Source organism: Drosophila serrata, unplaced genomic scaffold, assembly GCF_035046125.1.
Source record: "Drosophila serrata isolate PLE 108 unplaced genomic scaffold, ASM3504612v1 contig_240, whole genome shotgun sequence".
In the NCBI taxonomy this organism is placed as follows: domain Eukaryota; kingdom Metazoa; phylum Arthropoda; class Insecta; order Diptera; family Drosophilidae; genus Drosophila; species Drosophila serrata.
Genome location: NW_028257138.1, coordinates 1,973,406 through 1,996,321, shown reverse-complemented (window position 1 = coordinate 1,996,321; position 22,916 = coordinate 1,973,406). Strand labels below are relative to the sequence as shown.

The window sequence follows — 22,916 nt, the reverse complement described above, 5'->3', positions numbered from 1 at the left end:
AATATAATATATATATATATTTTGTTCTGAAAGGAATAACAATTGCAGGCAATATAGAGTTTTATTTAAAGAAAAAGGGTCTTCAATTATCATTTTAATGTTGAGAAATACCAATGCAAAATTAGAATGTTGTAATTAACTTCTGAAGTACATTTCTTGTTAAAAGAATACCTTAACCTAAAAGACATTTTTTTAAATTCTTACTCTCCCTTTAATTAGCACATACAAAATAATAATGCATTATTCCAACTTAATCTTTTTATTCGCTTGAGTGGAAACTCAATTCCTGCCCGGCTTCGTTTTGCCGGCAAACTTGGCATTGAGCCAAACTTTGCGAGAATTTAACTCGAAGCCGAAAATATAAGGGAGCCAATATCGTAAGGGTTGAGTGGAGCTTTTTTTCATTGACGGAGTCAAAGCTCGGGCAAAGTTTATCCAAAGTTTTATCTGCTGCAGTCGCCAGCGAACTTTGAGCGTTAATTTTGCTTTTCTTCATTATTTTTCGCTTCTGTTTTGGCTTCTTCTCGCTGCGGTTTTTGTGTCTGTTTCTTTTTTTCTTAGCTTTTTCTGGTTTGCTCAAAAGCCGGTTCTTTTGGCCAACTGAAGCTGAGTCGAAATATCGGTGCCCTGTGTGTTTCTTTCTTAGTTGTTGAGCCAACTTGGGTAACGGTGCATATTCTTGAGTCATGTCAGCAAAAATGTTCTGCTCCTCTGTTTTTATTTCTTTCTTCATTAAAAGCAGCTGTGTCTTTGTTTGATTTAATATCGAAAAAAAGACAGAAGAAAAACAGTAAAAATGTGAACAAGCTTAATTATCTCCCTGCTGCAGAAAAAACAAATGTGTTTTGTTGTCTTCTGCTTCGTTTTGCATTGTTTTCTTGTGTTTCTTAATCTCTTAATTAATTCGAGCGCTTATGTGGGATTTAAAATGACAGCATATTCTTTAAAATTGAAGATTGGTTACTATTTACTTATTTAATATTTTAATTCATTTTAATTCACTTTAGTCAGATAATACAGTTTAAAAAGTGGACGTCGCAAAAGCGCCAATAAGTATGCAAAAAATTTGAGAAAAAGCCTGTCTTGAAATCGGTTGATTTTAAGCTTAGAATACGTTCTATTTGATTGCTGAAAATTTAAATTGAACTAAAATAAATAAATTAACAATATGAATTTTTATTACATTAGGTTTTTTATTATTTTATGTTTTTGCAATACATAATCATAAAATATCGAGTGTTCAAAATAATATATGTTTCTAAGGCATCTTTCAAGAGCTTACTTAAGGCTAAAATTGTAGTTACAATTGCAACTTAATTATAACGCCTTAAGTTAAGAATATTGCTTAGTTTTGTTACTTTTTTATTTTACTTTTCCGCTACCATGTTTTTGCATTTTCGCTTACGATTGCGCTGGCGCTGGCGCTGGCGGTGCCCATCAATTCATTAGGCGGCTATCTGCAGGCGGCGGCAATCAATTACGGCCATGGTCACGTTAGCGTTAACAGTAAAAATCGTAAAAATATATATATATGTGCTGATGTATGTAGTGAAAAAGCTGAACAAATTAAAGAGTAAAAAGCTAAAGTCGCACATTTCCCAGGTCACACACAGAGATACAATTTTTGCTGATAAGAAATCGGGGGAAAAGGAGAGGAAAAAAACATTTTGCGCTATCAACAAGTTGAATGCGAATGAGACGACAAAACAGAGGGCAATAAAGAGGGGGCAGAGAGAGAGAGAGAGAGAGAGAGAGAGACCCAGAAAGAGAGTACAAAAGTTCATTAGTCGCCGCCGCTCGCGATAAACTAAAAACGGCAAAAGTGTAAATAAAAAGGAAAGAAACTTTTGAGTGACTTTTCGGAGTGAGTCTTGGCTTTGTTTATTTTAGGCGAATTCGCCGCGTCGCCATTTCGCCGTCGCACTCGGCCAGCTACGTTCGCCGTCTCAGTATCTGTCAGATATTCAATCTGTTCGGTTGCGCGGTTCGCTCGGCGGCAAAAGCGGCCCGAAAATAATATAAAATTACAATTACAATACAAAAATAAGGAGAAAGAAAAGCCAACCAAGATCGGGCAGAGTTTTGTGCGCGCAAAGAAAAGAAAGAAAGAATAAAATAAAATAAAAGAAACGAATCGAAAGAAAAGTAAAGGGAAACCGAATGAATCTTTAAGATGAGGCAAAGGCAATGAGAAAATAAAAACGTTTTTTATATGTGCGATCAACGGTCGCGTGCTCAATTCTTCCTCTTCTACTCTCTCGTTCGCTTTACGCCCGCGTGTGCATGTGTGTGTGTGTGTCGCCAAGGTGTGAAAATATATACATATAAATTTATATAAAAAACGAATGCACAGCTATACATATCTTATATCTTATATACGAAAACTGCATAATACCCCTTGAAGAATCGAAAGAAATGCTTTGGGTTTGAGCTTATCGTTTCTACAAGATTTTGCTTAAGGGAAAAGCAAGGTTCACCTCTCTCTGGGCTACCTTTGGTGGAAATATTATAAAAAAAAGGACCGAAATGCATTGCAATTCTTCTGCTACTCTCTTTTTTTTTTTTTTGCTTCAGCTGATCAGTAGTGTCTCGCCTTCTCTCTCTCTCTATCGCTCTCTTTCTGCTCTGCTCTCGATGGCTTTGCCAGCGTTGCCAGCTTGATTTTATTTCTCAGAGTATGCTTATCGCCGCCTAAGTGGTGTGCGAGTGTGTGTGCTTTTTTTATTTTTGCTATTTTGTTGTTTATTATTTGATATTGTTGCGGCGAATTTGTTAGGCGTCCAAGCGTGCAAAAAAAGAGGGGGAAAAAACAATAAAGAAATTGTTAAATGTTACCCAAAAACGAAATTTAAACAACTTTTTTTGCGAACTCAATTATAGAATTTAATGTATACGGTTACATGTTTTTTTTTTCTCTGCAAATGTTTTCTACTTTTTGTGATTTTAAATTATAATATTTAAAATATTATTCTAAAATTTATTCATTGTGGAATTCTATAAAAACTGCATATTTATCTTACCTATTTTTTAAATACATTAAAATAATAATTTTAATTTAAAATAAAATGATTGAATTATGAAATATTCCATATTTCTTCAATGGCGAAGATTGTCAACTTACTTTAACTTCAATAGATTTTTTATTGTACTAATAATACAAGGATTATAGATTTTGTTACATATTATTTATACAAAAATAAAATATAAACAACATGAAATATTGTTCTGGATTTTAAAGTCACTTTTAAAGTATATTATTGAACACGAAATGTTTATATAAAAAAAATCGACTTATTATTTGCAATTGCAATTTATGTTTTTGTGTATATATTCTTTTATATATTTATTATTCTTTAATTTATTTATTTATTTTTATTTTTTGCGGAAACTGCGCGTTTTTCTAGTCACTGAGATAAAGCGGGGAAAAACGAGAAAGAGCGAGCAGGAGGAGGTGGTGAGTGCGCGAGTTTTGCTGCGATAAGCTGTCTGCTCAGCCCTTGGCCTCCCTCCTCCCTCTCTCTGGCCACGCCCCCTCTTTGCTGGCCGCCCCTCGTGGTTCCCCTTCGCCCCTCTGGCCAGCAGACAGGTGCGTTCGTTGAGTTCAATTCGCTTTTGTTGTCATTTCGCCTTTGTTGCTGTTGTTATTCTTACGCTTTTATCAAGAGAACAAAAAATACACACATTCGGGCACGCACATATGTTTTTTTTCAGTGAGTGAGTGAGTGTGTGTGTGCTGTGTGTACTCAATAAAGTCATTTTTTCCCTCTGTATTTGTTGTGTTTGCTGTAACGGTTTTGTCGTTTTTTTTTTATTTTGGTAGTTTTCCTCTTGTATCTTTTGGTTTTTAAGTATTTCCAAATAAATAAAAAAAAAAAATGTAATTATTAGGTATTTTTATTTATAATGTTAAACAAAATCTTAGAATTTTATAATTAGTTTCACTGCAATCTATAGAGTTTTTTCTTTCTATTCTCTGAAATATTACTCTGAAGCTTAATAAGGGGGTTAAATGTTAAGAACGCTATATTTCAATTAATTAGCTTTTTAAAATAATTAAAAAACACCTGCGTCAGCTATAATACTTTTTTTTTGTTAATAGCATCACGATGATTTCCCTGGTAACTGTAAGAGAATGCTTCCACAGCAGATAAAGTTAATGAAATATACAAAAATATTTAAAAATTACGTGTTTGAAATCGAATAAGCACCCAGCAAGTGCTCCTATTCAAATCTAATCTGTGCTTAAACAGGAACTAAGTACATTCATTGATAAAACCCAGCACTCGAGGCTCGCTTCGAATGAATGTATGATTTTTATGGAGTCAACTTCAAGAATATATCTTTTGCGGACTCCGTATCCGCGCTAACCAGCTGCACACACACTGCGAAGTCGAGGCTAGAATATAAGCCCTCGACTTTGTTGTTTATGATTGTCATTATCAGAAGGAATTACCATTGTTATCCGGCTAAATCTAGTCATTACTCACGCGCCTTATCAGTGGGCGTCCGCTCGTGCTCTCTGATGCTGATAATGCGGTTTACCTGGCCTACCTGTTACCTCTATCGGCCTATCAGTCACATTGAAATGGTGCCGTCACTTGGCCAAAATAATCACTGACGGACTGGTCATTCTTGTTGACCATATGATGAGCTGGGAATTTCCTGGAGTTGAGCAGGGAAATGAGGGAATGTGGGGAAACATGAATGATAATAAGGTTCGAAGTCATTTCATTCCTTAATATATTTTTTGGAATTTATGGGTTAGAGTCTTCTTTTCAAATTACATTTTATTTATAGCTTTTATAAATAAATAACCCCCTCTCGAAGATGAATCGGGGATTACCCCTTTCAATTAATCGAATAAATAGGCACCTTTAAGATGAAACTGAAGAATAATCAAATAGTTGCCTCAATATTTATGATTTATAGTATAACTTATGAGCTTGTTTCAATAATTCTTCAACAAAATCGCCAAGAGAAACCAGTTGAAGCCAAAATTCAATATTAAACAAAAGGGTGTTTTTCTTGTGATTCCCCGTGGTAAAAATATTAATAATCTGTTAATTCCTGAACCTCTGAAATATTATAATGGCCATCATAAAGATATCAGTGACTGACTTCTCCGATTTCGATTCCAAGAACTGTGATCCAAAACGATGGCTGTTCTTTAAGCAAAGATTTTAAGCTGAAGTTTCGGAGTTTCAGAGCTGCGGAGACCTTAATAAATGCTCTTTGGTCATCTTGGTTTTGTTTCTTTTTTCAATGACGTCTCTCTTGACGCACTTGCAACCAGTTATCCATGATATTATAAAAGCCGAGCTAGGAGCGTGTGTGTGATACAATATCAAGTAGTCGCCATGCTGTCCAAATGGGCTCACCTACTCACACCAAATATGGTTAGCACATCCGGAGGGCAGGGGGCGGGTGAAATTGACCCAATATAAGTATATATAACATAAAAGATCTCAAGTTGAGTGCAATGGCAAAAGTTGCACACATATATGGTAATTACGCCCGGATTATTATGGCCAAATGCAGAAGGTGGTCGGTTGGTTGGTTGGTGTGTCCATGGAGGTTGTTAGCTTGTTTTTTTTTTGCCTGGCCTGGCTTGATTTGGCTCTGGGCTCTTGGCCTGGCTAGTGGAATGGCTGTCGGGCTTCCTGCTGCCCACATTTGGAGGCCTTCTTCAATGTGGGTTAACAGTTCTTGGAGGAATTTCCAATGAAAAAGATTAACAAAAGCACCAAGCGAGTGATGCTCTTGTTTAATAATTGTTGAGGTGGAAAATCAATAACTATTGAATGCAAGATTACATATTGATTTGAAAAGTCTTGTTAATTTTTTTGTAAGTTAGACTACTATTATAATTCTTCTTTTAAATCCTTGCTGAACTTTAAAAAAAATTTAAATAATCCCACTATGCTCCAAATGCTTTCTTAAAAATTTATCTTTCGTTTGTAAAGTAATGAAATATTCAAACAAATATTAGTTAAGGGCATTAAATAAATATATTTATTCTTGTGTAAGGTTGGATTTATTTGGCTTTCGCTTCGTTATTATTTTATATATCATTATACAATGAAATATAGAAAGACTTATCCTACTTTTGCCTCCACTTCTTTATGCAAAATATTGAAATTTTAAAAATCAATAAATGCATTCAACGCGTGTGTATAAGCAAATAAGTGTGTTTGAAGTGAAGAGGGGTTCTTTATGGACATTTAATGTTTATTTATCGCTTCTTCTCCAAAGTCTTTGAACCTTTTACTTGGCTCGCTTATTGTTTGACACCTCTTGTTCGATTTTTCTCGTTTTCTCGTTTTGTTGTTCTGTTTTATTTTCTGTATTTTGTATTTTGTATTTTTTATTGATGTTATTGCTGTTTATTGGGGAATGCCGAACAGCTGTTTCGGTTATTTTGTGAGCTGGTGTTTCAGCCGCATTCAGTCGGCGATCGTTGTTGGAATCTGGCACGTGTCGGCCGGCGAATGGCTTTGGCTATCACCTTATAGTTGTATCTGTATCTTGTGCCGTACGCACATATGTGTATATATTTTATTTTATTTTATTTGATTTGGTTTTCTTTTATTCGCTTCGTGTGGCTGTTGATTTATTTAATTTGCATCTGGTTTATGGTTCGTCAAAAGGCGCTGCTCGGAGGTAGTTTGCTTGCCAAACTCGTTTGAAACCCTCCAAATTTAAATCATGTGCAGTATTTTCAAATTAATTATTTAAATAATCGAATGTCTCTCGCTCTCTTTCCTTTTTGTTGTGAAATTCTTGTTGGTTTTTTTTTTTTACTGAAATGCATTATTGTAAAATATTAATGGGAATTCTTGGGGGCGTTGTGATTTGATTAAATTTACTTTCAAAATAATTGCAGATGTTGGATAAGTTCTAGGAACTTGGTAAAATAATCAGTAAATAAATATTAAATCACAGTTTACATTTGTCCCTTTTTTTTTGGGTGTATAAAGTCTTTCCATTTCGATGACAACATTTCTTAATTCCTATATAAACTCTATATACTCACTCATTCCCTAACTTATATATATTTATATAATATAAATATATGATAAATAAATATCGTATATGATGTAGACTAATGACGGCGAAAAGATTTCGTCTTTATCTTACACAATTCCCCATGTCAGTCGTAAAATGTCGAATATATTGCCCGACTTTTGTCTACAAAATGTATATTTCACTCGTACTTCTGTTTATATAGCACAGTTCGATGCCTCAAGGCCCCGAAAAAAATATAAAATATACCTCAAAACATATGTAAACATAATCATAGAGAAGTTTTCTAGTTTTGACTGTGTTTCCTATTAATTGATGTGACTCAGTCTGATGCAGTTTTGTGAATCTGATTCTGTGAAAAGAAATTTGCATGGACAATGTGTTGGCATTTCGTTTTATGTTTTTATTTTTTTGTTTCGGGAAACCCATTTGGAACTGACTCATTCCTTTCCCGAGCGAGGTGGGAGGAAAACTTGCGTCACTGATTCGATGGACAAGCGGAAAATGTGTGCCAATTGAACGATTTAAGATTCATATACATATATATATATATGTATATATATATACAGAGATATATAGAATGCGATCGGTAGGAAATGAGGCAGCAGCTGCCCACACACGGACAGGGGGCTTTGAGGGGTGATTTTGGGGTTGAGCTGTCGTCATACTTGGGCTCTCTTACTCAGATACACTTTAAAAAGATACCCCTTACCTATACAGAGGTGATTAAATAAATAAGTGATAATTTATACATACATTTATACCTATTCCTTAAATAGTTCTTGCATTATTATTAATATTTATTTTAATACATTTAGTTATTGATATTTATTCTAATATACCATCATTATTAACTATCTTAAATATTAGCTCACTGATATAAAACATTTGAAAAATACTCTTTAATAATTGTGGTATACCTCATGATTAATTTACAATTTATTTCATTTTGTTAGATACATATTTAACAGTTTAACAAGATAGATAGATTTGCTGGATTTTCTTTTAATGATACTTGATGTATATGATACAGTTTGTTAACTTTCAAAGAACTATAAATATTAATAAAAATTTAGTTAATTATTTTTGTATCTGAAGTTTATTTTTCACGTGTAGCTATGTATCTGCACCTACATATCTATCTCTATCTCTGCCAATTCGCCGCAAAAGTGAGACGCGCAGCTTTTGCTCATTTTCCTCCCACTCTTGTCGCTCTTTGCTCAGTTATTCTCTTTCTTTCTCTGTATTTTCTCTCTCTCTCCCTGTCTCTGCCTCTCTTGGCATTTAATTGATTAAAGAAGAAGCAGCTGCTTTTAATTAATATGCTTTAATAATATGTATTTGTTTCTTGCCCGGCTGCAATTAATCTTCATTTTGTTTATACAAATCAAACAGATTTAATTAATTTATATCATGCATATATATGTATGTACATATGCATAAATATGTATGTTTGCCTGCTCAGAAGCTCTCTTTTTTTTTTTGCCATTTTGTATTGTTTATTTATGTTTTCGTTGTTGTTGTTTCGTTTAATGTTTTTGTTCGCGTGCTTAGGGAGCTTGTGGAAAATTTTCCAACTCACACTAAGTGTATGGAATTAAAATTGTTTTTTTTTTAACCGCAAACTTGGGGCGAACTCTCAGTGGGGCGCTTGGGAAGGGGGTTGGAATTGAACCCGCTGGCGCCTACTTAAACGATTTTCTTTTTTTTTTTGTATTCCAGACAATTGCACCTTTTTCCCGCTTCTATCTGCTGGTTTCCTATTGTTATTATTTTTAATTATTTAAAGGGTTAATTTGCAAATGTTGTAGCCCCATTAAACTTGTTGGAAATCGCTTATTAACCCGGAGCAAACTAGGTAGTACTTTAAAAGCAATTTACTAATTTATTAGTGTTGGAAAACATATGGTATTAAACAGTGTTTTAAATGGAAAAGCTACATTGAATAGTGTTTAGTGCTATTGAAAAATATTATTATAAAATTGAATAGTTTTTACGTTTTGCTAAATTTCTGTTGAAGAGATTTCTGATCTGTTTATAAAAACATTCGTTTTGTGAATTCTTAGGAAAGTAAGTTATTCTCCAAACAGAAACTTTACCTAATTTGTTACTGTAAATGTAATTATAAATTCATTTCCAAACCGATTATCAGAAATTCAAGTAACTTGGAGTGTTGTGCTGCTATTTCATTTTCAAACTCGTGTATTAATTGCTAATAACGCTCATTTTGGCTGTCAAAAACATTGCTGTTCTCCCCGAAAGGCACACACAAAGCCTTGAAATGTATAGAAATTATTTATGATTTCATTAGCCTGCTCATTACCCTTATCAGACAGGACGTCAACATCGTCTGCAGTCGAGGTTAGCAACTTCAAAAGACTGCCCCCTCTGCATTAACCTTTTCCCCGTCAGTTGTTCAGTTGTTGGGAAAAAAGCTTACATTGAAAATCGTTCGTTTCGAATTTCCCAAGTTCCCAGTTCCCAGTTCCAAGAATACGCAAAGTTCTGCGGAGTTGCCTCCGCTGTTGTTCCTGTTTCTGTTTACTTATTAATGTGCAATGTCGTGCAATATTTTGATTATTGTGTACGATTTTTGTTGCTGCCTCTCCGCGGACCGCCCAGGGCATCGGCTTACAATTTATGCTGTTGTTGGGGAAAATAACCAACTCGAAGCCAAGTCATGTCAAGTATATATTGCCTCGAAATGATATCCAAAATACAGACTCGTGTCGCTGTTTGTTCTGAGCGAAGGGAAGGACGAGAGAGAGGTTCCTGGCAACCTGGCAAAGTGATATTGATCCTCCTCGAGGGATATCTATGCCAAAGTCAAATAAACAAAACAATTACAAGTGTCAAGTATATTCCGAAAAACTTTTCCAGTCACCCGCCGGATAAGAGTCAACAAGTGAATATCAAATATATATCTCGGATATATGTATATATTTATTTGTTTGGTTTATGGTAACGCAGCGCCGAGCACCGTCCATAAAATTTCCTATTATTTATTTGTTCGGATCATTTCCTTGAATTATAGCCATAGAGTCGCCGTGACAGTACACAACAAATTCGTTTGTAAAAAGTTTCCATTTATGAATAATATTTGTAAAGACTCTTGTGTTTATTTTCGGTGTCATTCTCGGCCATTTCAGCCGCCAGATCAAAGTCGAGCGAGCGAGGGAGCGAGTGAATAAATATTGTCGCAGACGCTACGTAATGCCCGATCGGCGGCTAATTAACACGCCTGATTAACACAATTGGACACTTGTCAAATGCTGATCAAAGGCAAGTTCAAGAAAATAAAGGGAACGAAAATCGAAAACGAAAGAAGAGTTGGGAAGTTGGCCAAGGGAGTGGGAATTGGCCTAGGTTCAGGTTTCAGGTTCAAATTGGTTATTTTAGGCTAAAACTAAGTGGAAGTAGAGTTGTGCTAAATGGTTATATGATTTCGCTACAGAAAAAAATAAGAAACAGGGGAATAATGCGCTGCGAAATTTCTTTTTGCGACTCAAATAAATAGCGATTTTACTATTAAATTTCCCTAGGTTTTTCCCTTTGATATTGGACACTGTGTTTGCCTTTTTTCAGACCCCCAATTCTTGGCCAAAAAATATAACGTTTTTGGCCAGAAAACTTACCTTACTCACTCATAACAATTCGGCCTCCATTTCTCGTCGTCGTCGTTGGCCAGCTGGCAAACGTCCAACAAAATTTCCATTTATAAAATTAATTACTTAGCAGCAGTTTAGATAAATTGTATAAGCTGTGTCTCTATATATTTCTCCTTTTTTACAATAAATGTATCCCAAATGTGGCACTTTAAAACGGCTTAAATGTGAGAGATGATCGTGTGAGTGATGATTAGATTTTCACACGTCGCCGCGATGATCATTTTTCGCATATTGCTAATTGCCGAATTCAATTTATGTAGCATGATTTTTATACCCTTTCTGATTGATATTGACGTCAAGTTTCAATGATTTTTCTGTGTTATATATTCAAACGTTTCTTCTGGGGCAACAAAACAACTTGTCACAAGTCATGAGTAATATTTCATACTCGCCTAATTAGTATTTCCATTATTTTGCGTATTGTTTCTGACAGATTTTTATTGACAGATTTTACCTCGGTTGCACCGAAGGTGCCTTCAACCTTTAATGACTCCTGGCATGTGCCTTGAGGTTCTTGCTTCTTGGTTCTAGGTTCTTGGTTCTTGGGTTTTGCTTGGGTTGATTGCACGCGTCGATGGCCAAGGAGTACACTCGTCGTCGTGGCATCAAGGTGGGGCCAGTGGCGGTCAAGGAGAAATCATTGGGAATTTCCTAAAGAAAATTGCTTGAAATCTGCTTAGGTTTCAGTGAGTCGAAACCATGTGGAAGTAGTTTAGCTTTAAGTTTTATCTAGACTAAAAATAAAGAACTTAAGGGACTAGCTTAAAATAACAACATTTTCATAAAATTATTATAAACCTTTTCCATATTTTCTATAAACAAATTAATTACATTTTGAGATGCATCAGACATATTGCGTATACGCCACCGACACATTTTAATATGTATAATTTAATATGTTATTAATTCGCCCGTTCAAAATTGACAGCGAACGTTATTTGGATATTTGTTTTATTGAGAATGCTTTTCATAATTGGAAATTATTTTCGCCCGATTGATTTTCTTATTTGGAAAAATGTTCTGTATTCGAAGGGCATTGTGGATTGTATAAACGGCTGAAAAGGCTAAAAATATGCAATTAATTTGACAGATTAATTAAAACTCAAACCTCTGCACGCCGCGTTCTAGGCGGAGTTGATTACGCTCTCTGGAAAAGCGGAAAAGTGTGGGAGTTGAGCGCTGCGAGTCGTAAGTGTGTGTGCAATCAGCCGGTTAATTGAACTGCACCCAGCCAAGCTCACACTACACACCCCGTCTCTCACACACACACACTCAGGCACACTCATCTTCGAAAAAAAAAAGGAAAAATGCAATTGGGGGACGGGCACGAAAGCAGCCCCCAGAGAAATCCCCCCCCCCAAAAAAAAGGGGAACTAGAAATGATGATTGGATAAGAAGATATTAATACTCATTTTAACAAGGCTTTATTTCTTATTTATTTTTATTGAATTATAAATTGTGATCTTGAACTTTTAGTAATTGTTTACAAAAGATAGGAGCATTGTTGCTTTCCTTCTCGACTGTTTTTATAGAAGATGTGGATATTAATCATTAATTTGTATTTTTCGTATTGTTAATATTGTTCTTCTACAAACTTCTGCCAGAGAATGGCCGATACCCTCCACTTCCACTTCCAGGGTATAATGACGGCTCCTCGCTGGCGACTCGCTTGACTATGAAGGCGTTACCCAAAGAGTCCAAGAGTCATTCACAGAAATTGCTTTAGTTGGGCGTCAGTCGCACTGTAGTTGTTGTAATTGTTGTTGTTGTTGTTGTAGTTGTTGCCCCGGCAATTATAAGTGCAACAGCAACAGCAACAATAAAAACGAGAGAGAGGAAAATATACCAGCAACAATACCCCATTGCTAGAAAACATATTATTTTCTTGTTATTGTCTCGGAGCTCGCTGAATGAATAAGCGACTGAGTGAATGAATGAGCAAATGAATGAATGAGCAAATGAGTGTTTGAAAAAGTGGCAGAAAGCGACACGATAATCAAGCGGCAACTCCTGATAGTCAGTTTTACTTTTACGTTTAGTTTCTTTCGCTGTTGTTTTTGCTTTACATTGGTTGTCTTTCGGTCCCATTGACGCGTGAGAGGGGTTCATTGACTGTTTTGTTGATTTTAACGCTTGGATTGCTGGAAAATCATGGAATACACTTGCATTTAGTTGGGGAAAAGCTGCGACAGCTGTTCGCATTGCTCTGTGCCCTGGAGACTTTGCAGTTCTTGTCAGCAAGTTTGCGGCTTTTCACTTATTATTGGTAAAGGTTTTAGGTTTTTAGTTCAATTTTGTTTGATTGATCTTGTTTTGTAGAATTTGATTACTTACTAATTAGACAAATGAATTTTAAATAGTTGTTTAAGGTTTTATAGTTCACACAGCTTCTAGTGAACATATCCTTTTTTGTGTGCTCCAAAAATGTAACATGTTAACACACTATTTCATGGAATTTATTTGTGAAAGAGTGCTTCCCCGAAGACAACTTGACTCTTTTGTATATTCCTGAAAATATAATTTAACTTGAACTGTTGCCAGTTCTTTTGTTTCCTGAAAAGTTCATGGACAGCCCTGAAATGCCATAATTTGTGAAATGAAAAGGGATACGACTTCCAAGGAAAGGACGCGGCCAGGAATTCAATTTCCATCTTTCTGCCTTTCGAAATTTCATGTGTGGTTATTGTGGAAGGGTTGCAAATTCAATTCAGTTGAATGAAAATTTAAAGGGAAATTGTTGCTTGCTATATTTATTTTGTTATAGCTTAATATTAATAGCTTATTTAAGGGAGTTTCTTAGTGAAATCAAAGCTTTGTTTCTTTCAAACCAATACTGTTCCTAAGACTTCTCAGTTACATGTTGCAATTTGGTAAAAACAACATAAGCAGTTGTTACTATTTGACCAATATATTGTAGTGCGTTAACCAACAAAGTTTCCTGTTCTGTTTGGTTGTTGCATTGCTGCTGGACGTGGCTACTGTCTCGTTTAATTGCTCGAAACAACTTGGCTTAAAGGCGGCTTTAAGACCACTTGCCTTCAAGTCCCCTTCAGGTGGATCCACTCATGTGCGCTTGTGTTTCCTCGCCTCAAAATATGCAACGTTTCTGGCCTGGCCAAAAGCGCTGAGAGCAGAAGGCAGAAAGCGGAAAGCGGAAAGCGGAAGGCAGAAAGCCAACAGAATGCAGCTGGCCAGAAGAAGACTCCTCCACTTTATCTGCTGGCCTTGGTTTGCTCTAGGAGGCGGCGTGCAAAACTATTTTGTCTTAATTAGAGAGAGAGAGAGCTGGCATCGTTGCTCCTTGGTCTTGGTCTTGGTCCTTTCCCCTTTGACGTCACACAACTGCAGCCAGATTTTCGTGTTGGTCAGTCTTGGTTCTTTCTCTGTTGTTTTTGCATCTAATTTTAGCCAGCAAACAAAAGCATTCATTGAACCCGAAAAAAACCGCAGGTTTGGTAAATTTCCACAAACCGAAAATAGCCGAAAGACAGCAAGAAGAGTGTTTACTTAGCTCCCAACAACCAACTTGACTAATTAACTGTCGCCGGAAAAAAGAAGCAGAAATACAGGAAATGTACGTCAGAGTTTTCCGCCCATTTGATTTTTTGGTGGGTGGGTGTGTCCCATTCATAATTTCCCCACAGTTCGCACACTTTCGTATCTGATAGAGTTTATATTCTACTCTTTTATTGTCAGGTCATATTTAATTAATGATTCCCGTTCGCATTAAATATTTGCTCTGCAGCAGGGGGAACTCTCGAGTGGAGAAAACAAAGATAATGCTCCATAAGGAAGCGACTGGAGATACGGCCCCAGGGGGGTTCCAATACGAGAGATAAAGATACTTGGAGTGTTGAGCTCTTTAAATGATTTATGAGCTAGTACACACATTAAGTTTTCCTAGTTTGTTTTTGCCATAAAATTGTAGAGACTATGGGCATTTTAAATTAATAAAAGCAAAAGATATAAAACATTTCCAAAGGCTGTTTCAGTCCAGTCTAAAGCAAATCCCAAGCACAGATAATCCCCATGGCGTATACTTGATTTCGTGCCTCTTTATTTCCTCTGTCATTTGTGCTTGTGGCAGCTGAAAATAGTTTAATCAAAATCCCAAACAGAGCATTTAAATTCTTGCCTTGGCTTCCTTTGACTTGCTGCTGCATGGGAAGCAGGAAGCAGGACCTTTGCTGGACTCCGCCCCTTCCGATAGACAAACAAACAAACTAATTTCGACCCGCTTAGTCATGCTGCACCATGTTGGTTGTTTGGACCACCGGACATGGCTCTGGGAATTCGGCGGAGGAGCATCCTCCACCGACCGAACATTCCGACGACAAGCGCAATCAGCGCAATAACATTGGAGAGCACAAGCCGAGGAAAGAACACAGGGCAGCAGCTTCCCCGAACATTTGACCTTCATTGAGGACTGCACTGTGGGAAATTAATGAAGGTTCTAGTTCATATTTACTCTGGAGAGACAACCCTAATAATTGTGTTTTATATAAGAACAATTTTTACTTCGAAATTATCAACTAGAAACTATGAAATCATACTTAGTTTCATTAAATTAGCCCCAAGACTGACAGATATTTTTTCACTCTGCATAACTGGCTTATAGGATAAGCCGGGATGTGGCCTTTTTGGCCATTCGGGGCACGTTTGTCATTGGTAATTTCGAGCATGTCATAATGATAACTCAAACAAACGGGGGAACATATGGGACGGAGGAGGAGGAGCAGGAGCAGGGCCAAAGGTCATACAGATGCAAAGAGGCCAACACACAATGTTTGTTTATAATTTATTTTTAGACAAAAGTCCTGGCTGGTCTTTTCGGCTATTAAATTAAGACCCGTGCAAATATTTAGCCAACGTCTCACGTAGGTTACTTCAGGTAATTGATAAAGAAAGACAGGCAAGGCGTGAGCTGGCTGTGCACTCACTTTCCTGCCAGACAACAACTCCTCAGGCGGTAGCCGGAAAATTAAATTAAATTCCTGGAAAGCGCCAAGCTTTGAAGTGGTTCTCCTTCGTCTGTTAACAAATTGTCATATTTTTTATTAAGAAAAGTTACACAATCCGGGTGGAAAAAATGTGTAATAAGTTAGCCGCAAAGAGGCAAACGAGATTTATGATAAGAACTAACCGGCGACGCCTTTCGCCTTCTACAATTTCAATATTTCTTCATCTAACCAACTGAAGGGGGAGCGGCGACGGCGACGGCGACTAAAGGGTGTCCGTTGTTGGTGAAAGTAAATTGAAAATCTTACTCAAGTAGCTGACAGCATTTTCCCAGCATTTTCCCGTCTTCTTTTCGTGTCTGCGGATGCGTTCAAATTGGAAATGCGATACGCTGTTGGGGAGTCGAACTTCTTCCCGCCAGAGGATTGCGCGTGGAAAGTTGCGTATACGCCTCGTGGTCTTTAATGCCCAACGCTTAGCCATAAAAATGCGAGAGGCGCGAAAGTAAATAGCACTTGCATTCGAGTCATAAAAGTCGACTTTAATTAAAGCCATTCTCGTTCGTTAAAGCCACATGCAATTTGTTTAATTTTGCTAAGGCCATTAGCAAAGTCGAAAGCTAGAAGCTGGAATTAATAAAATGAGAAAGAGGTCTTAAAAAATTATATAAAATGCTAGCAAGATCGGCAGCAATTGCTAAGGAATTGTTGTATATATATTCCACAAGTCTGCTATATCATTATCTTTAAACCATAATTATACTTTATGCGAAAACTTGCATTTTAAAATATAAAAGAAAACTTTATGAATATTATAATAAGTAATGTATTATTATGTTATTATTCTTTTTCCAAACTTTAATGAAAATGATTTAAATGTAATTAAAATTATCGATTTCCTTTCTTAACAAAAATTGTTAAAGCTTGTCATTTACTTAAGGCAACATAAGCTTGTTTATTTCCAATTAAATGCTATTCTTTATCGCATTTTTAACTATTTTCCATAATACTTTTGTGTTGGAAACTATTAAAGTTTAGCTGCGGCGCAATAGTTGATCCCACGAGTTGTTTAATATTAATGTTTCGCCATATTCGCTCCACAGAGTTTTGCCTTTTTGGCCGCCAGACAAATGAGAATCGTTTATGGCTGCCATTTGGATAAATTTTGCCTCTGACCCTGCCACAGTTACAATATATATTCACATGTATTAACTGGCAATAATAAAAGGGAATAGTTATTTAATTTCCCTCTTTATAGCTAGCTAGTTGTTCCTGACATTTAAAGAGATTTAAAACTGAGTTTCTGTTTGATAATATATATTTATTATATCAAAATTGTGGCTTGTCTTTTAGCCCTTTCAAAAACCAACTGAACCTCCTTTTTGTGCTCTTTCTGCCAAGTTAATTTGCCAAGTTGATAATATAATTGAATGCACGAGCCACATGTGATAATGAGTTTTATTTATTTATTTAATTTAAATGGCCTCCCTCTCCTCTCCCTCTCTCTCTCTCTCTCTCTCTCTCTGCCTCTCTCTTTCTCTCTGTATTTTTATCACCTTTTGTTTTTCGCGTTATGTGGGACAAGTTTGGCGGCTGGCTTTTCTCGCGGCGTAACATAATTCACAGGCAAATGCTAAAAGGGAATGATATTTGAGAGATGCCCTCTATATATACAAATATATCGTATATATACAAATGTACACAGTATAGCTCCCTTGGTAGCAACAGGTTATTGATCCAAGCCTCTGGCAATTGCCGGAGCATTTTCCAGAATGCAAATAGCCAGAGTCCTTGGTCCTTTCGGCCCTAATCGACGCTGGCTAGTAGTTCATGACGCGCCAAATGCCGCCGCCTAATGACAGTTTTTCCCGCTTTTCCTTGGCTTACGCCATTCTGCCCCCTTGTTTGCATTCGCCACCCACTCACACAGCTACATGCATATTGTGTGTGCCATGTATATGGCTTTGTTATCTGTTATCTGGCCCGCCTTTTGTGCCACTATCAACGGTGTCAGCCAAATGCAGACCAAAGCAAAACGAATTGAGTTTTCGCACAAATTGTGCACTCGCAGAAAGCTAATGCTAGTGTTTTATTCAAGCTTTTAATCATGTCTAAAATGTATATATATTTCTTAGAAAGATTAATTGACCTAAAACTCCTTCTTATTGAATTTGAATTTATTTACTAGTTTTCTTGTGTATATATATATGTATATAGTGACTGATTTTTCTCCCTCTGTATCAGTGTGTGTGTGGCGTGTGCCATTAATGAACATCGTTTGCTTATCCAGACTGACCCTCCTCCCTGCCCTGTCCCCTTTCACCTATCCTATTGACATAATGTAAGCCACCGATGTCTGTCTGCGCGAGAGGAGCACTTTCTGCTATATATAAAAATAGTTTTTGCCCCTCTCCTCTGTCTCTCTCTTTTTTGGCTACCAGTTGCTAGGTGTACAAAGATAGAAATGCAAAAGGATGGCAACAAAACAACAGAGAGAGAGAGAGAGAGAGAGAGAGACAGAGAGAGAGAAAAGAGCAGAGATAGGAGTAATGACAACGGTGCGTATGGGTAATGGCCAGACAACAGTGCGTATGAGCAATACCAAATCAGATACTGAATTAATAATAATTACAACAGAATTTAAAAAAAAGTTCAGTTGAGTAGGGAAATTGTGATTATAGTTGCAACCTAAAAGAATTATTTATGTTCCTTCTTCTCTGTAAACACAAAACCAGAAATACAGTTTCAGTTGCAGATTGTGAAATCCTTTTTGAAAGAGCCTTCACTTCACCTCGCTTGAGTTCACTTTACGCGCTACCATTCAGTTTATATAGCTTTGTATAGATATGTATATACACTATGTTGCTGCCAAACGCAGCGAGCGGTGCTTTTTCATTGTTGCAGAACGGAAATTAAATCATTTCCGCTGCCAACTATCGCTGTCATGATGTGCAACAGCTGTCAAATGAAAGGGAAGTGCGCCCAGAGATAGTGAAACCAAATCGGCGTGGATCTGTTTTTGTTGATAGCAAGTTGCACTTGCTGATTCAATAGGAAAAATTGTTAAAAAGTTTAAGGGGAAAAGCGGAGAGGGGGAAGAAACTATGAGAGGATCGGTGGCCAAAGGACAACAAATTTTTGGAAACAACTTTTATGGAAATTCTAAGGAAATAAGGGGAATTTTGAATTAGTGAATTAATAATTTGATAAAACATTGTATGTTGTAAAAATAAAGTATTTACAATCATTATTAGGGAGCTACATTGAATTTATTCAACATTTTAAACCTGAGTGATTTAAATCCTGCTGAGAAGCTTGCAACAATAACTCATCAAAGTACATTTTATTTTGTACCGCTTCCTTGAATAAATACAAATATTGCAGCATTCCTTTGTATTGTATAAACTACATAACATAAATAAACAAATTATTTAAAAAGCTTTTTCAATTAATTTGTAAATACCTTGCTCTCAATAGAAATCTGCTCGACCACAAGCCACAACAATCCTTTCCGAGTATCGTCCTTTTTGGGCATCTCTCTCCTCTCCTTGCCCTCCCCCTCCTGCCTCCTCTTCATCGTTTTTGTCCTGCAATTGTTTGCCTTTGGCTTTTGTTGAGCACTGTTGACGTTCCAGCGATGGGAGTCGCTTTTGGCCATGTTTATTTTACTTAACTGGCATTTTACCATGGCCTACGTGTGCAGGTATCGTCAATGTCTGTCTCTCCGCCCCATTTCCTCCACTTGCTCTCTCTGTCATCGAATTTCCAGCGACATTTTGGAGTCTTGTTTGTTTATCAATTGGCGGCCTGTCTGTTGTCCTGCCCCTCCACCCTCGACCTCCTCGATGTCTCGGGCAGTTGACTGTTGGCGACCCCAAAAGCGTTAATTGAATTGCCTCTCTCTATCAGTGTGTGTGTGTGGGAAACCCACATGGGAAAAACAATCGTCAGCGTGAAGCTTTAAAGACTGACTAGGAAAGTTGGATTAAGGAAAATTATGTGAGCTACGGGGAGATTAATCTGCACGAAAAGGCTTATAACATTCACTTTTTGTATGAGAGAATTTGGGGGTGCAGTAACATTTATATGTCTATTTGCTTAAATATTCTGTAAAGTTAAAGTTTCATAGTTATATAATACAAAGTTCACTGTCTCAGTGACTTCACTGTAAAGATGAACCGCAGTATTTTTAAGGAAACCCTCAAGTTACACTCCGGAATAAACATATTTAGTTGTCCCGAAGAAATTTCTCGTCTGCAAAGTTTTCCCTCTTCAACACACGTGAACCCTGAGCACACACACCCACCGCACACACAGAAAATGTAATTTCAAATAAACCAACAACAGGTACTACCCCTGTCAGCAGTATTCCAGCCCCTAAATAATTGACTAAAAGGCAAATAAGTTATTATGAAAGTGAAACCGAGCGCGGCGAGTGTTCGGGAGCAAAGTGTACAAATTATACGAATTCTGCATTATTCACTTATGCCGACGACATCCTGCGGCCATTCGGCGGCAGTTCGAAAACCAACAAAATTGATTCCAAAACTTCAAGAACAGCAGCCAGCAGGAAATACAATTTACGTAACGCGGCCGCATTGCTCAAAATTGACAAGATTCAATTCATTAAAACGGAGGGTCTAACATTTGCATTGCTGGCGGGCCCCATGGGCCAAGCGGCAAGTATGTGTCGATTTCGTGGTTGTCGTTACAAAAATAAGAATAAAAATAGTAAGCAACAACAACAACAACAACATCAGCAGCAGCAGCAACAACAACAACAACCAATAATAACAAATACAACACCCAGCCACAGTCCACAAATACAGCATCATTCGGAAATAATTCCCGCAGCAGCATCAGCAACAACAGGTGAGAAAAATGGAAACTCAGTGTTGGGAAAGAAAAGAAGAAGGGTTTAGACACACATTTGCTCCCTGGAAAATTTGCATAAATATTTTGTCTTCAAACTTCAGTCAACAAAAAGAAAAGAAAATACCAAAGAACCGGGAAAACCACACAGCTCAAGAGATTTACCCTGCCCTTTTCCGATTTCCGGCTCTCAGCAACTTCTCGAAATCGATCCGAAAAATAAGAGAGGAAAATAATATATATACACAACAATATTGGTCTCTTTTTCCGCACATTTGGCCAACTTTCAATTTGCATTTGGCTGCACTCAGTAGCAACAACAGCCACAATGCCATTGAAACTCATGTTCATGTTGTGTGTGTAGCTGGTATACACTCAATAAGGGTGTTGATAATTACACAAGTTCTATTAAGATTGGTTTATTGGGTAATATTACGTTTTATATGTGGTAATTTGCAATAAATAATATTTTAATAACTCTGAAAATACTTTTTACCTCGTCCAAGACAAACATACATGACAGGAGAAACTACCAGCTCACTTTCCTCAATATTAATAATAATTAAACTTGTTAAATGAATTCTTGTAGCAGAGTATTGAGATAGTTTTCATATGCCAAGCCAAAGCTGGCTGCTTTTATGATTTCCTGCTAAAAGTAAAGTAAAATTCCGTTGCAAATGCTGAATAAGAATGTTTCGCCACTCGCCTGACTCAGTCTCAGACCGAATGGGATTTTGGGAAATGGGTTTGGGTTCTGGGGCGGCCCCCATATGAGTGTCTTACATAAAGCTGACGCATCAAACCGCAGCAAAGTGTCGGAGAACAGGAAGGTGTAGGAGGTGTATGAGGTGTAGGAGATGGGTGTGCGACACACTGTCGACTTGCCAGTTGACTTCGAGTGCAGGAAATGGCCAGAGGAATGCCAGGGGAATGACAAGGAGGAGAGTGTTTTTGCAGCAGCTTTAGCATGTTGCATGTTGGATGTGTGCAAGGCAGATGCAGCTTAAAAGATTAAATTCCCCAAACACACAACCATATATATTCCGCATATAAAGGATATTCCCCACCGCAGGGCTGTAAGTAGCCCAACTTTCAACTTATTGGCAAGCTTAAGAGGAAAAGACCAGTGGAAAGAGCGCTCCCTCTTAGCAGCTTAACATGAAAATTTATGTCTGTTCAGGGAAATTCCTCGTGAGGGCGAATGCTGGAAATTAATACTAAAGTGAATTTTTAAACGGGGAATCGCAAGAAATGCTCCCCCAAGGCAATTCCTCCTAACAGCCGACTATATAACATTTCTATACAATTTTAATAGAAACAAAAATCAAATTAATCAAGTTAATGACTTTATCTAAGAGCCAATTTAAGAAGGAAAGTAAAGCGAAATATAATATTAAAAGTAACCAAACCACATTTAATGTTAGCTTTTTAGACAAAAGTGCTTGCCTCATTAAAGTTAATCAGTAAAATTTGTGTTGCCATCAGGAATTGTCACTCTCCATTTAAATATTCCGAAAACACAGTCAGTCAGCAAATATTTCCCTATCTAATTTGCCTGAAAATAGAAACTCCTTTGCATATACATATATTTAAGCAAATATCCTTGGCTTTTGTTGCGAGTTGGCGAGCTTAACCCGAAAGTCGAATTGTCAAGTGACAGGAACCAGTCGTTTGTTTATTTCTTTTGTGTGCTTCCCTGGGTCCGGGGCTACAAAAGTAGCACATAAATCATATTTTCCAGAGAATAAATAAGCCAGACGAGGGGTGGGGGGGGGGAGGAAGAAGGCGGGCAGGAAGGACCACCTCCTTTTGTATCCTTGAGACATTCATCAGCGACTTACACTCGTTGTCGTATTTATATCTATTTTTAGCACTTAATCAGGCGCTCAATGCTGCTGCCATTACAGACACCACCAGACACTAGGGTGTGTGCTGCACACACACACATTTTCACACACTCCCCGAGTCAATATTTCAAGGAAATTGCCAATATTTCCGGTTAATGTTAACTGAAACACTTTTGGGGGCCTCCCCGACCCCCGGCAGTCAGTGTTATTTATTACGTATACGCCGCGTATGCCAGGCAGCTTGTGTGTCACTTGGTGTCACTTCCCTTAAAACTCGCTCCTTGACACTTAATTGTTCGAAAGCGAACGACATCCAACGCCCGAAATTGATGAGCTGAAAAAGCAATTGAACAAATTTATGTGATTTGCTTGCGAACTCGAAATTGTTTGAAATTGAATAGGAAAACAGCGGAAAAGCGGCAGGAGCGCAAAGAGCGATGAGGAAAAAATAATACCACGGGGCGTCACGTTCCAAGTGTGACTTACTCTTAAAGGATATGACCCATTTGCAATGCAAATGTTGGGGAAAAAAGAGCGAAACGCTCATA

At 37.2% G+C, this 22,916-nt stretch overlaps 1 protein-coding gene across 12 annotated transcripts in view; it reads left to right on the top strand.

The window, feature by feature from the left end:
* Pde11 (Phosphodiesterase 11) overlaps positions 1-22,916 on the top strand; it is a 73,462-nt gene that overhangs the window by 37,259 nt on the left and 13,287 nt on the right. For 2 of the 12 annotated variants that reach the window (XM_086830436.1, XM_086830429.1), the window contains exons 1-2: positions 1,837-2,306; positions 19,997-20,521. The exons of 4 other annotated variants lie outside the window; for them this stretch is intronic. In XM_086830436.1, the coding sequence (XP_086686562.1) occupies positions 20,317-20,521 (205 nt within the window). In that variant the 5' untranslated portion in view covers positions 1,837-2,306; positions 19,997-20,316. Of the gene's footprint in view, positions 1-1,836; positions 2,307-19,996; positions 20,522-22,916 lie in introns of those variants that run through there. 6 more of the 12 variants (XM_086830432.1, XM_086830430.1, XM_086830431.1 and 3 more) reach the window with 6 other exon arrangements.